Source organism: Lactuca sativa, chromosome 8 (assembly GCF_002870075.4).
Source record: "Lactuca sativa cultivar Salinas chromosome 8, Lsat_Salinas_v11, whole genome shotgun sequence".
NCBI classification, from domain to species: Eukaryota; Viridiplantae; Streptophyta; class Magnoliopsida; order Asterales; family Asteraceae; genus Lactuca; species Lactuca sativa.
In genome coordinates, this window is record NC_056630.2 from 68,233,673 (window position 1) to 68,247,625 (window position 13,953).

At 33.9% G+C, this 13,953-nt stretch overlaps 1 protein-coding gene across 1 annotated transcript; it reads right to left on the reverse strand.

Annotated features, from left to right (window-relative positions):
• Window positions 1-10,003: 10,003 nt before the first annotated feature.
• On the reverse strand, window positions 10,004-10,951 carry LOC111882774 (probable calcium-binding protein CML25). Its single transcript, XM_023879142.3, has one exon. It carries the CDS (start codon window positions 10,695-10,697, stop codon window positions 10,110-10,112), a length of 588 nt encoding a protein of 195 aa, XP_023734910.1. The 5' UTR covers window positions 10,698-10,951; the 3' UTR covers window positions 10,004-10,109.
• Window positions 10,952-13,953: the final 3,002 nt, after the last annotated feature.

Genomic DNA, 13,953 nt, shown 5'->3' on the forward strand with positions numbered 1-13,953 from the left:
AGAATCCTACACACATAAGGTTTCTAGATCCGGTCGGCAACAGACCGTAGATCCAAACAATTAATATCATATATGGCAACATATAACATTTAGCACATAAAAGCATTTTAGGCAACTTTCCTAAAATAAACTAGTGCTCGTGTCTAAAATTTATCAGACACACATCTCACAATCTCCACTTAGCATTCTAAGTTTAAGTCTAGAAATACCAACAAATTCCTAGTTCGCTTAAACTAATGCTCTGATACCAACTGTGACATCCCCAAAATGACGGCCAGAAAAGACCGATTTTCATTTATGCTTTTAAATAATTTCAGAGTAAATCCTTTTGATTTGAAAGAGTTGCGGAATTTGTTCCCAAAACAAAACATGATAAAATAATATTTATCAAAGCATTTCATCAAGAGATGCATTTTCATTATATAATCAAAACTCGGGATGTCATGTTCCGATACAGACCATAAAGCATAAACGATAACATTACAAGTCATTCAACAAATATATACATATACAGACTTGTAAACAAAACAACTTGATGATTCAACCATCTTATGCCCTTGCGCCACTACCTGTAATACAAATAAAACTGAGTGGGTCAGGCTTGGGAGCCTGGTGAGCATATCGGGTTTTCAACCCACAACAAATAAGTTATATTTAATTTCACCAACCAATCACTATCCCGATTACCCATTCCCGTTATCCTCACTTTACGTCCCTAAAATAACATCTATCTCAAGGGACCTAATCTAGGATTTTCATCGGGACAGACATCACTCCGAAGGGGTTTCCTCAACAATAGATATCCTAAAGGCAACCATGAGGGGGATAGAGTACACCGGTGAACACATCGTTCACAACACCTACAGGTTATGAACCTGCTAGCGTTCCACTGGATTGTCTAGAAAGAGTTCGTGGTCGTTATCCATACTCCGCTGAATAACTAGATCAACAACAACAACAACATCGAGGCCTCTCATCTGTTTATTACACACCAACTATCTACCCATGTTCTACCCAACATATTAGTAGATAAAATATATACTTTCATACATAGTTTAAAACCTGTATATCATTTTCATTCAATATATATTCCACATAACAGATGAGGCATACCCACGTAACACGTATTTCATAGAAAGAAATTCAGATCTATGAGATGGAATAAAGTGAATATCCATTCACGTATACAATCACAAAATATACACATAACAAGTATATCGCATAAAATACTTCATAGTTACTTGTTAGAAGAAAGTAACTGCACCCTCACACATATAAACCACAATTTACTTAATACACTCAAACCGCACTTGTATTATTATCGTGTTTATGAAAGGTAGTATACACTCACTTGATCAGAAGACGATCGGACAGCACTACGACTTGCAGAAGTAGTAATCCTCAGCAGATCTGGAAGATCTTCACAAAAATCGAACTTCTCGCGGGCAGAGCTTCGACTCGGGAACCGCACTTCTCGGGATCTTCGGGATCTCGGGACTTGCCTCGGGGCTCGAGACTAATGCCGGGGCTTCGGGGTATTTCTGGCACGCAAAACGATGCAAAACGGGAGAGAGAAGAGAAGAAATTGGCAAAAGACTCGGCTGCCTTCAGATCCTATTTATAGAGGTTGGAGCCTCGGAGTACGCGGGGCGTACTGGACTCCGAAATCGTCACTACATGCGTCATTCGAAGTGTCGACACTCTTCGGAGTACGCGGGGCGTACGTCGGATCGGACTGGTGACTCCCCCTTCGGATAATGCCGGATTTTTCAATTAAAAATAAATACAATTTATTTATCAAACTTCGGAAATTCATATCTTCTTCATACGAACTCCGTTTTCGACGTTCTTTATATCCACGCGAAGGTGAGACTACGCTCTACAACTTTCGTTTAGACTCCGTCGGCTAATTTCGACTTTATTTTTATTTTTTATTTTTAATAGGCCGCGACAGAAACTTTCGTTATAAATTCATAACTTCTTCGTTTGACGTCCGTTCTCGCCTAACTTTTTATCGCTTCGATATTAACAACGAGATCTTCGTTTCTCGTTTAGAATGCTTCAGATAAAAACCGCTCGATCTCAAATCGAGTATTTCAGGCTGCATACCGCTAAGTCGAAACTTCGATAAATCATAACTTCCTCATACGAAGTCAGATTTGGGCGTTCTATATATATTCGGAAACCTCGTTTCAACTACTACAACATCAACCAAAGATATTAAGTTCATTTTACACTTAAATTTTGACGCTTATTTTTATTCTTAATTAATTAAACCACATAATTAAGCAATTAAGCACAAAACACATAATACTCAAATAATACATTCTTATTATTTCAAAACGGGTTACAAAGGTTAACCTAGACTATTACATTGCTAAAAATGGCAAGCCCGGAAACACAGGCGTTACAATTCTCTCCACCTTAGAATGATTCCGTCCCCAGAATCACACATCAACAAACAAATGCGGATAGCGACCCATCATGTCACTCTCCGTCTCCCAGGTGAGATTCGGCCCATTCGTGTGTTTCCATCGGACAAGCACTAACCCAACCATCTTGCGTCGCAATTTCTTAGTCTTTCGGTCAACGATTGCCTCTGGTTCCTCAATCAACCTTTTGTTCTCATCAATTCTCAATTCAGAAATCGGAATTATGTCGGGAACTTCTCCCGTGAACTTCCTCAAATAACACACATGAAAAGTGTTATGAATTCCATTCAGTTCTTCTGGTAGTTCGAGCTTGTAAGCTTGGTTCCCAATCCTCTGAAGAACTTTAAACGGTCTAATAAACATTGGACTCAACTTTCCCCTTTTACCAAATCTTATAAGTCCCTTCCACGGCGAGACTTTAAGCAAAACCGAATCCCCAACCTCAAAAGTCATCGGTCTTCGCTTCTTGTCAGCATAGCTCTTTTGACGATCCTGAGCTGCTAACATTCTTTCCCTAATTATTTTCAACTTTTCAGCAGTTTGATGAACCAACTCCGGTCCCATAAACTGCTTTTCCCCAGCCTCAAGCCAACAAGACGGTGTACGACACTTCTGTCCATACAATGCTTGATAAGGTGCCATCTTAATGCTCGAGTGGAAACTATTATTATAGGAAAATTCTACCAATGGTAAATGTTCATCCCAATTACCTAGGAATTCCAAGGTACATGCTCTCAGCATATCTTCAAGTGTTTGTATCGTTCTTTCACTCTGACCATCAGTCTGCGGATGGTAAGCTGTACTTAAACATAACTTGGTACCCAATTCCTCTTGTAGACTTTTCCAAAGTAATTATCACAAATACAATTATCTACCAATTACTCCTGTCGGTGGGTCGAAATTGTGGCCTTAGACCCGCCCCTACTGGAAGGTAACTCACCTCACACTGCTGAAGTCCCGTAGACACAAACCCACACTGTTGATGTCCCGCTGACTCAACCCCAACTGCTGGATGACAGATTCCCGAACTGTCAACACTAAAATAAGACCCAATTAATAATTGGGTTCCACTACAAAACCATAAGTACATACTTTGGGTAATTACTACATTACCCCCTTGCTTGGCTTTATTCAAGCCTAAGGCCCAAACCATAGGTCCAAAGTCAAACTAGGAATCAAGGCCCAACATATGGCCCAATTTTCCAAATTAGACCCAACCTTTAAAAGGTCTTACCCTAAGGCCCAACCATTAATTCCAGTCCAAATAATTGGCATTTCAATGGCCCAATGTCTCATAATCATCTAGGCCCAACTATGGCCCAACTTTCCAAATTGGGCCCAACCCCTCATATGGGCCTTACCCTAAAGCCTATTAATTAATCTAGTCCATTTGCTTGATCTTGGATTGCCCATTTAATAGCCTAATAAAAAGGCCCAAGTTAAATTAGGGTTTCTTATAACATAATGATTAGGGTTAAGTATCCTACTTAACCTATTAAGGACTTAATCCATTAAGTCCAATATTGCTTAGATTAGTTTTTGCCAATAGTTGTTATTTAATATCTCCAGTTATTAAATAATTCCCGCGTGTCCCGATTCATTCCCCAAATTAAGATTTTATTGGCATTATGGTTTTTCCAACCCAAATACTCGCACATTTATCAATTTGTTGGGCTTTAGGTCAATTAGGCTTTATTGGGCCTATTAGGCCCACTAGAATATCATTAAGCCCATTAGGGTTTTATTGGGTCAATTAGGATCCATTAAGCTTCATTGGGCCCATTAGGGCTTACAAGGCCCACTAGGGTTTCAAGCACCCCAAACGAATCGATCACAATGAGGCAAAACACACCGCCACCCGACACGGCGGCCGGTGACGGCAGCCACCACCCTACGGTGGTGGTTTTAGTTTTCTTTTCATTAATCCACTTTAAAATTACATTTTACAAGGCTTTAATCCCAAAATATACACACACTAAAAAAATAAACACACACATGTACACATACACAGTCACCTTGTGGTGGCCGGTGGTGGTAAATGGTGGCAGCCACCACCTCATGGTGGTGGTGATGCCTTTTCCGAGAATTCCTGCCGGAAACAGTAGCTACGACACCACAGGGTGCTCCTCCGACTGCCTACTGTCGCAACTCCACACGCCAACTCGCCTTTGACGATGGTGAAACCAGTAGGGGAATAGAAGTCGCCTCCACCGAAAAACGGCAGCATCAACCTCCGATCTTGAACTCCCAACTTTTCTGACATTGCACCATTGATCCCTGACTTCTCCGGCAAGGGAAGAGACCACCGATCACGCAATGGCATGGAGGTGGCGGCTGAGAGAACTCCGAATAGGTGATGACGGCTGAAAGACGAGATTAGGGTTAGGGTTATCGGGGGTGACGGGTTTATATATCACGATCCCCCAAACTTGCTTCCATAATAACAAGTCCAGTCCCTCCCTCCATACATTATTTCGAAATAAACCCCCACAATTACCATTTAAACCTAAACCTCGAAAATCCCTTTCAAATTAAGTTCCAATAATTACCATGGAGCCCCCACCTTCATAAATATTACAAATAAGTCTCGAGTTTATACTTTAACCCACGAATAATCCCAATAATAATTTTTGATTCCCAAAACCAACACCTGGCTATATAATTATTGAATTTAGGGCTACGATTTATTTGTTAATTTATTTGTTATCATATAAATAAACGGGGTGTTCATTACTTTTTGCAATTGCCCTCAACCCTATACTCTCTGATATAAAGGAATAAGTTTTCATCAAATCTTTATCTCATTATTTGAATCCAGTTACACTCTTTTAGAAATTAAGAACTCAAATTCTCAGTTCCCTCATCTATGTAACTCAGTTTCTGTTTGATAATTGATACAATTGATAGTTTGTTTGATTGGTTGATAATGATACACCATCGATGGTATTAATTATTTTCCCATGTCTTGGCTTCAAACTTCAATGTAAGCATGAATAATCTTAGGGGTTTTAAACTTGGTTTGAATCCGAATTGGATTGAAATATTTGTTTAGTGGGCAGTAGGCAAGTTGTCTTTCAATTAGAACTGATAAGAAAGGGTTTCAATTAATATATTAGACTTAGACTTTTAATTTTGAGTTGTTTGACTATATTTCATTTTTAGTTATGTTTGAATTAGAACTATACAAGTCTAGAACGATTAGTAAAATACATAGATGCTTTGATGCTTCTTTCATTTGGAATTAATTTGTTTATGTAGATGATTCAATGAATGATATTGGTGAGATTCCAATTCTATTGGAATGGAATTACGAATTCTAATTCTGTTGGAATTGAATCATGAATTCTAATTCTGTTAATGGAGTATGTATATTTTCTCACTGATTTATGCATGTTCTACAATTCTTGTTTATTGGTTTTGGTGCAATTCACAAGTCCACATCTTTTTCCAAAGGAATTTAGTTTTTTATTTTTTATTTGCTAATATATTATTGGAATCTAAACTACAATTTTGTTTTGTTTTCACAGAAGTTGATGCTTGAAGAATGGACCACAAAATTGAAAGTGATTCTAAGCAACATTATTCTTTTAGAATGTATTAGTGTCGTTGTTAGATTTTGATGTTTTCTTTCCTTTTTTGAAAGTTTTTTAGTTTTATTCTTTAACAATAAATGTAATTCTTAACAATTGTTACCCGTATTCTATAAGAAATAATGTATTTTTTGTTTTTATTCGTCAATTGATTGTTCAAGAATTTGTTATTCTACAAGAAGTTTTTAAAGTCACGATCAAGAAATAGGTTTAAAAATATTTTTATTATTTATGGTTCAAGAATATTTTTATTTTTGAATATACTCATAAACATATTCTGTCAGAATGTCCGAATTAAAAGAATTATAATTCGTAAAATCGGATTTTTAAAATTAATAGAATCTATGATCCCTAAAAAAATGCAATTTTCCTTTATTAAATCTATATTCTTTGAATAAATTACCCTTGTAATTAATTAAGATGATATTTTTCAATTATATTTAATTTAATAATATATATTAATCACTTTCTTAAAATAAGTAAATTTGATTGGCCCACATTTATACATACAATAACACAATAATTACTTTGAATAGAATAACCTAAGCCTATATATATATATATATATATATATATATATATATATATGTTGTATTAGGAATTGATTTAAGCAGAGTTGTTTAGAGAAGGAGTACATTTTATCCACTTTAGTGGTTTTATTATGTGTTTGTTGCTTTTGGTGAGTTTTCTCATTATACTATTTGTTACAGTATATGTCCCTTATATGCTAGGATGTAGTTAAACTGTGGTATGTTGGTTAGGTAAGTAGGATAGCTTAATCTTTGCCCATTGATTGTTTGATTTTTAGATATTATGATTTGTTAATATGTTATGTTTGGAGAGTTAACGGTGGATCTAAACGAGAACATAGAGCCTAGATTACTCTCTTTCAAGGTTAGATATGCACGAGAGCCATTAACAGATAGGATGACTAGACATGCACTAGAGCTATTAGTCATGACTAGACATGCATGAGAGTCGTTAATTGTGGTCAGTCGGATCAATACGAGAGCCGAGATACATGTTTGTATGCGGATCGACACCAGAGCCTTTGTTTGTATGCAATTGTATGTGTATTGTGGTATGTAGTATTTTGGGGAACTTATTAAGCTTTGGCTTATAGTTGTGGATTGAATGTTTTCATGTAGTTCATCAGATCGTAAGAATGGAAATGTTTGACTGTACATACACATCGACATTATGTTTTGAGACTTCTGCATGACTATGTTATTTACTCTGATTTTGGATATTTAGGTTTTCATGTTTATTAAATTATGGGTTTCCTTATCTATGGATGAATGTTTTTGGAATGAATTATTATCTTCTAAAAATGAAAATTTTGATTTGAAAAATGGAACATTACAAATATAGACATCATTCATTTGTTTTTCTTCAAATTGGAAATACAAATTTATTTCACTTAGTCATGTCTGTAAATTATCACCTTTGTACATAAAACCCCAATTCTCTTGAACTCGCCCTAGCTCTTGATTGTCTTGAAACAAATTTAAGAATGTTAAATTTATAGTGATTCAAGTAGACCCGAAAAACGAATTACTTAGTAATGTTTGACATAATCACAACTTCATTTTTGTTCATGTTGTGTGAGTTTTCCGAACACGACATTGAAATTTATGACCACGACTTCGACTTGGACCGATGAGTTCTTTGACTACGATATCTAACTCCATCTGGTGGGTTCATAGCTCAAAAGTAGGACTCGAGGGTTTGGGTTTTCGATGGCAACAAAGAAGGTCATCAAATTAGGAAAGGACTTAGTGTGCCTTATTTAAGTTATAGTTTGGTCTAAGGGTGTAATGGTGTTTTTGCATCAACTTAATAGAAAAATCTAACAGAGTTAGAGGGGTGGACTGACATTGCAAAAATTAGAAACCATAGGGACAAAATTGATACAATCAAAAACATGGACTAAATTACGATCTTCGCCAAACCACATGGACTATTTCTGAAATTTAGTCTTTCTGATTGGAATTTCCATATTACCCCTTTAATTTCTCCTTTGTATTTCTGGTTTTAGAATGTTTTTGTTGTTATCTTTTCTTTTTATTCCATATCTACCCTAAAATCTATTTCTTTGTTTCCTTGATTAAATTTTTTGTATTATTGCCTCAACTTTCTTAATTTCTCATTTATTTTATTGAAATAAATTATAAATATTTTCCATGCAAACTTGGTGGTTTATAACGATTACAACGTTGTAGTTATTAGTTTTAAATTGAGAAAATATCTAAGTTATGTGGTTTAATGAAAATGACATAACTTATTGAATCCATATGAGTTTCTAGTATCTGTTAAATCTCATATTTTAGCAATATGAAATACATAAACTATAACACTATAAAAAGAAACGGTCTTTGAGATAAAAATAATAATAATAATAATATGTTATGTATGATATATGTCTAACTGAAACGAATTCATATCATAACTTTGTTTTATTTTTCAAAAAAAAATTAATATTTTGGTTTACAAATTTTATATATCTTCTTTTAACAAAAAAAAAAAGTTAAATGAAATTAATAATATGTTATGTATGATATATGTCTAACTGAAACGAATTCATATCATAACTTTGTTTTATTTTTCAAAAAAAAAATTAATATTTTGGTTTACAAATTTTATATATCTTCTTTTAACAAAAAAAAAAAGTTAAATGAAATAAATTTTCAATTTTATATACATGTTTAGCCTTGCTTTTAATTTTTTTTATATATTCTCCCACCAAGCATAAAATCTGGTCCACTCACTGACTTTTCATCTGTATAATTTTAGTCTATTTTTTAATGTTTATAAACCTAGTTTTCTATAATTTTGTCAAAGTTTTAGTTCATTTTACGAATTTTTTCCAGATATTTTCTATTTTTTAACAACTTTGTTTTTATATGCTTAGAAGTTAGTTATTTTAATATTATTTTATTTTCAACTTATTTCTACAACCTAGTTTACAATTTAGATTTGTAGGAATTCAATTATATTTTTTTTTTACATATTTGTATCTATGCATGTTTTTGAAGAGTTTCCCATTTTTACAAATTATTTTATAAATTCGTTTTCTCATAGTTTATATTCTTTAGATTATGCTTTTCAAACAAATATACTGTCTCTCGTACAACGAAGAGACACACAAATCATAATTGGTACAATATAAAAATTTTAAAACACAAAATTAAAGGTTCAAGCAACAAAAACAAACAAAATAACCTAACTAAAAAAAAAGAAATTAAATATTATCCTACATTTTTAACCTAACTAAAAAAAAAGAAATTAAATATTATCCTATATTTTCTTTCTATTATCCTCCTATCGATATTAAATTATAACAAATAAATTAAAATATTATCAATTTTATTAAATATATCCTTAAATACGACATATTCAATCTTTCATATGATAAAAAGATAAATTATAATAAAATATAAAAAGATATTTAATTTCTCTTAAAAAAAATTGTGTATTATAAAAGGAAGAAAGACAACAATAATCATTCATAATTGACTTACTATTTAACACAATCATGATGCAATGATATGCATAAATAATTATTTAGAATCTAATTTTTCCCAAAACTATAAAGCAACAAATCCTTTTTTTTTTTATTTTTTTATTTTTTATTTTTTATGTTAGTCTTGATTAATGAATGACTTTGATAGGTAGATATCAATTGATTTTTTTTAAATATTTAAAAGATAGATTTTTTATTTTCATTTATCAAATAGTACCTATTTTAACATCTTGAACGAACTCAATCACACAAAATTTAATTTAACGTAGATGGTTTGGTGTGGTTCAATTTAATACCTAAATTAATAACCACCACGAACGATTATTGAGAATTTCTTGAACATGAACAGAATCAAACATGTATCAATTGAGAAAAGGAGAATTAGGTTTATAATCTTATGATAGTTCTTTGCATAAACGATAAAGATTGAAGAAAAACCCAAAATTAATGCAAGAACATGAAGAATATAGAGATATATAGATGAAAGATGAGTGATTTCTTTTCAAATTAAGGAAATCTTTTTTGTTTCGCAATTGATTTATGATCACTACCCACAGTAAATTCTCAACTCGATATTGATTCAATCTCACCGAATCGTGATCCCATCATCATCATTACCTTGAATTCATCAAAGCTGATCTTCCCGTCCCCATCTTGGTCGACGCCGGCAATCATCTTCCGGCACTCTCCGATGGTACACTCCTCCCCCAAACTACCCAAAACGTTCTGCAACTCATCCGCCGTGATCGCCCCGTTTTTATCAATATCAAAAACCGAAAACGCGTTTTTCAGATTCTCCAACAACTCCGAGGAATCGATCCCCTTCGTGTTCAACTCGATGAACTCTCCCAAATCAATAAACCCATCGCCGTCGGCGTCCACCTCCACGATCATTCGATCCAATTCCTCATCCGACGGCCGGTGACCAAGGCTTCCCATGATCGACCCCAGCTCCGACGACGAGATCTTCCCGTCGCCATTTACATCGAATTTCTTGAACACATGCTCTAATTCCTCCTCGATCCGCAAACGAGAGTCAAACGAATTGACAGGAGATACCACCGGCGTTGTTTTCGAGGGGTTTGTTTCTTCAACGATGGACTTATCTTTACCGTTGTTCTTCTTCCGATTGAATAGATTCGTCAAACCCATGAGCGGCGATTACGGAAAAAGGGTAGATGGATCGATAGTCGGGGATGAGCAGGATGATCGATCGATTGATGATGGAAGAGAGATTCGAGAGAAAAAAACCGATGAATCAATCGATCTCTCTCCTCTTCTCTCTTGAAACAATCATGATTCTTGTATATATCTATACAATTCACGTGAGTTTTGTGTGTGTAAAAATCGATGGGTGTGGATCGTTTCACATCCGTACGACCCGGAAATTTGAAACAAACTCTCATTATACATGTATGATTGTATGGTATCTAATATAAATCCACTTATTATCAATAATTTATTAGATGATAATAATAATAATAATAATAATAATAATAATAATAATAATAATAATAATAATAATAATAGTGTCATGATGCATACACTTCCTATTAATAAATATTTTATTCTGTCCTAGTCTTTAATTATACTTACTATTCGTTTTTTATTAATATGTTTATAGTGTTTCCTAGTGCCCAAAATCTAACGGCACCCATTGTATTGAATTTGGAGGTTGATACTTGATATGCTATTGTTGGAATATTTTTTTGATTTGCTTTTGACTTTTTATATGTTTGTGGATGCTACATGCTTATATGTTAAAACATTGTTTTCATTATGCTAATTGTTGTGTTAGGGTTAGGGTTTTCGGTTGGTGGTTTATTCACTTGTTAGACATTAGGTCTAAACAGTGGTGTATCTATATAGAGCCAAGGGAATGCATTCACCCCACTATGTTATGGTAAATAGTTAATAACTTATATTATTGATCTCATTTAAGAGAAGAAGAATGTTTACCACCATTAAAGTAGGATGCCATTTTTTTTGTTAATGTTTTGGATCAACCACTCATTAGCGTTATGGATCCGAGATCCACTGGTTCTAAGTACTATTTCGTTTGGGTTGTTTTCACATATCATATGCATGTTAGATAACATGGTCAATAATAATGGAGATTATGATTCTTTGATCGTGTCTCCGTTTTTTAGATGTAAATTTTGTTAAAAAGTTATGAATTTTGTATTGGTTTTTAATATGGTAATTGGTGAACATTAACTATGGTTTGACCTAAGATCTATGGAAATGTTATTGAAAAAACACTTTTATGAATATGTACATACAAATTATATGAATGCGTTGTAGCCCTTATGAACGTTGCGTGTTCCAAAATAAAAGTATTATACTGTGTCCGGTTAAACAATAGTGTTTTCATATTTTATGAGTCTTTCTTTGCAAATAATATATTTGTAAAAATGTAATTATTCACCGAGCTCATACCATTTCTTGAGTATAATGTAAGATATAAATCACACATACAACAACCCGCTAAATGAATTATCAAGCCTCGAGCTTTAAGAGTCGGGGCGAACCATATCATTTGGTAAGACATGAGTTAATACGACAATTTAGTATATAATTAATAAGTCTAGGTATATTTTCCATTATTATTCATTTTCATATACACATATGACTTAAAGCGACGTTTCTTAAGGTGTGACATCAGGTACAAACTTTGGACCATGATGAACTTTTTAGAACTATGATCATGTATAAAGAGTCCACTCCCCTAATATAATTGACTATGTATATTGAGTAACATTTTGTATTTATCTTATATTTATCTGATTATTTAACCTTCATATTTATTTATTATCTCTTCCTTGGTATACGAAAGCTTGTTGTACTCGGATTATGTATAGCGTTAGTTAATGAATAATATATATTTGATCACTAAATTTCTATATGGTATCAAGCAGGTCGAATAAACCTAGGTAAAATCATGTTCACTGGTATGGAAACATCCAAAGAAGGATCAACCAACAAAGATGATGTTGAACCACGATTCCAATTCACCATATTACATCCATCCACTTGATTATCCAAGACAGATGCATGTGAATGATGTTTTCATGGATAGTAACTATAGAGATTGGAATTAGAAGATGAAGAATTTCTTGTTCATAAAGAATAAGACTGGGTTCGTCAATGGAATAATTAAGACGTCAGAGGATAATTCCACTGGTGTAACATTCGTTTTTCGATTCCCAATGTGTAATTCCATTAAGACCTAATTTTTATTTTTATTTCGTTGGATTCACGGTATGACCTTGGTGTGGTCATGATGTCATTTCTTAAGTGAATGTCACGACGTGACATTCCTTACGTACAATGCAAATTTATTGATGAGAGAATCCTTATTTCTCGGCCTTTGGTCCCTATTTAAAGGCTATAACCTCTAGGGTTTGCCTCATTTTGTAGCCTTCACCTCGGAAATCGATCCTTGCCCTAACTCTAACCCTCTTGGTGCCTTGTGATCTTATTTTGTGTCGTTTGGTTTTATCTTGAAGAAGATGGTGATTCTTGGTGCAAGAAGGAGATGTTTCCAGCCAAGTATCTTCAGTCTTTTCATCTCTTGTATCTTATAGAGGTATAAAGAAAGTATCAACCTTTATGCTTTTATTTCACTAGATTTAATTTGTGGGTGACTTTATGGTCATTTTGGTCCAAAACCCTTATGTTCTTGGAATTTGATGAACACCAAAACTTCTTAGTGTTATATTTGGTTTCTAGATCTTTCATGTTGGAGAAAAGAGGCTTGCATATGCTTGCCTCAAGTCCATTCACAAGATATGACCTTTTTGATAGGTTATTAGATTTAGGGTTTAAGATATTGTACTATAGAGTTGTCTAAATGGATAAAGTTGGAAACTTTATCTATTAAGTCCCCTGAGAGACTCATATATGAAGTTGTGAGCCTTGACCTGTAAGGATTAAGCACTTGATGGAAAGTGGGACAGTAGCCGAAAATCAAGGCGCAACATAGAGTATTTTGTGGAGTGATTTAGGAAACTTATTCGCAACTATTTTGTCACGTAGTAGTGCACGGCTCGACTAGTCTTTGGTCTCGGCGCCACCGTTGAATTTTTGACCTCAAACTTGATGTTTTGAGTTATAGGTTGAGATTTGACCTCTGTTTTGTTTAGGTGATGCATGTAGCTAATCCTGAGAGACTTCGGGTATTGTTGTTTTAGCTTTGTGATTTAGGTAAGTTTTCTCATGGTATTTCTTATGAAATAGTTGTAATAACATGATTGTATGCTTATCTAGACTTGTAGGATATTGGTTATCGACTTGTATGCTATGTTGGTTGAAACAGACTTGTCCATTGAAACATACTTGTTGGTTGAAACATACTTATCGGTTGAAACAGAGCCATCGGTTGAAGTAGATTTGTCAATTGAAATAG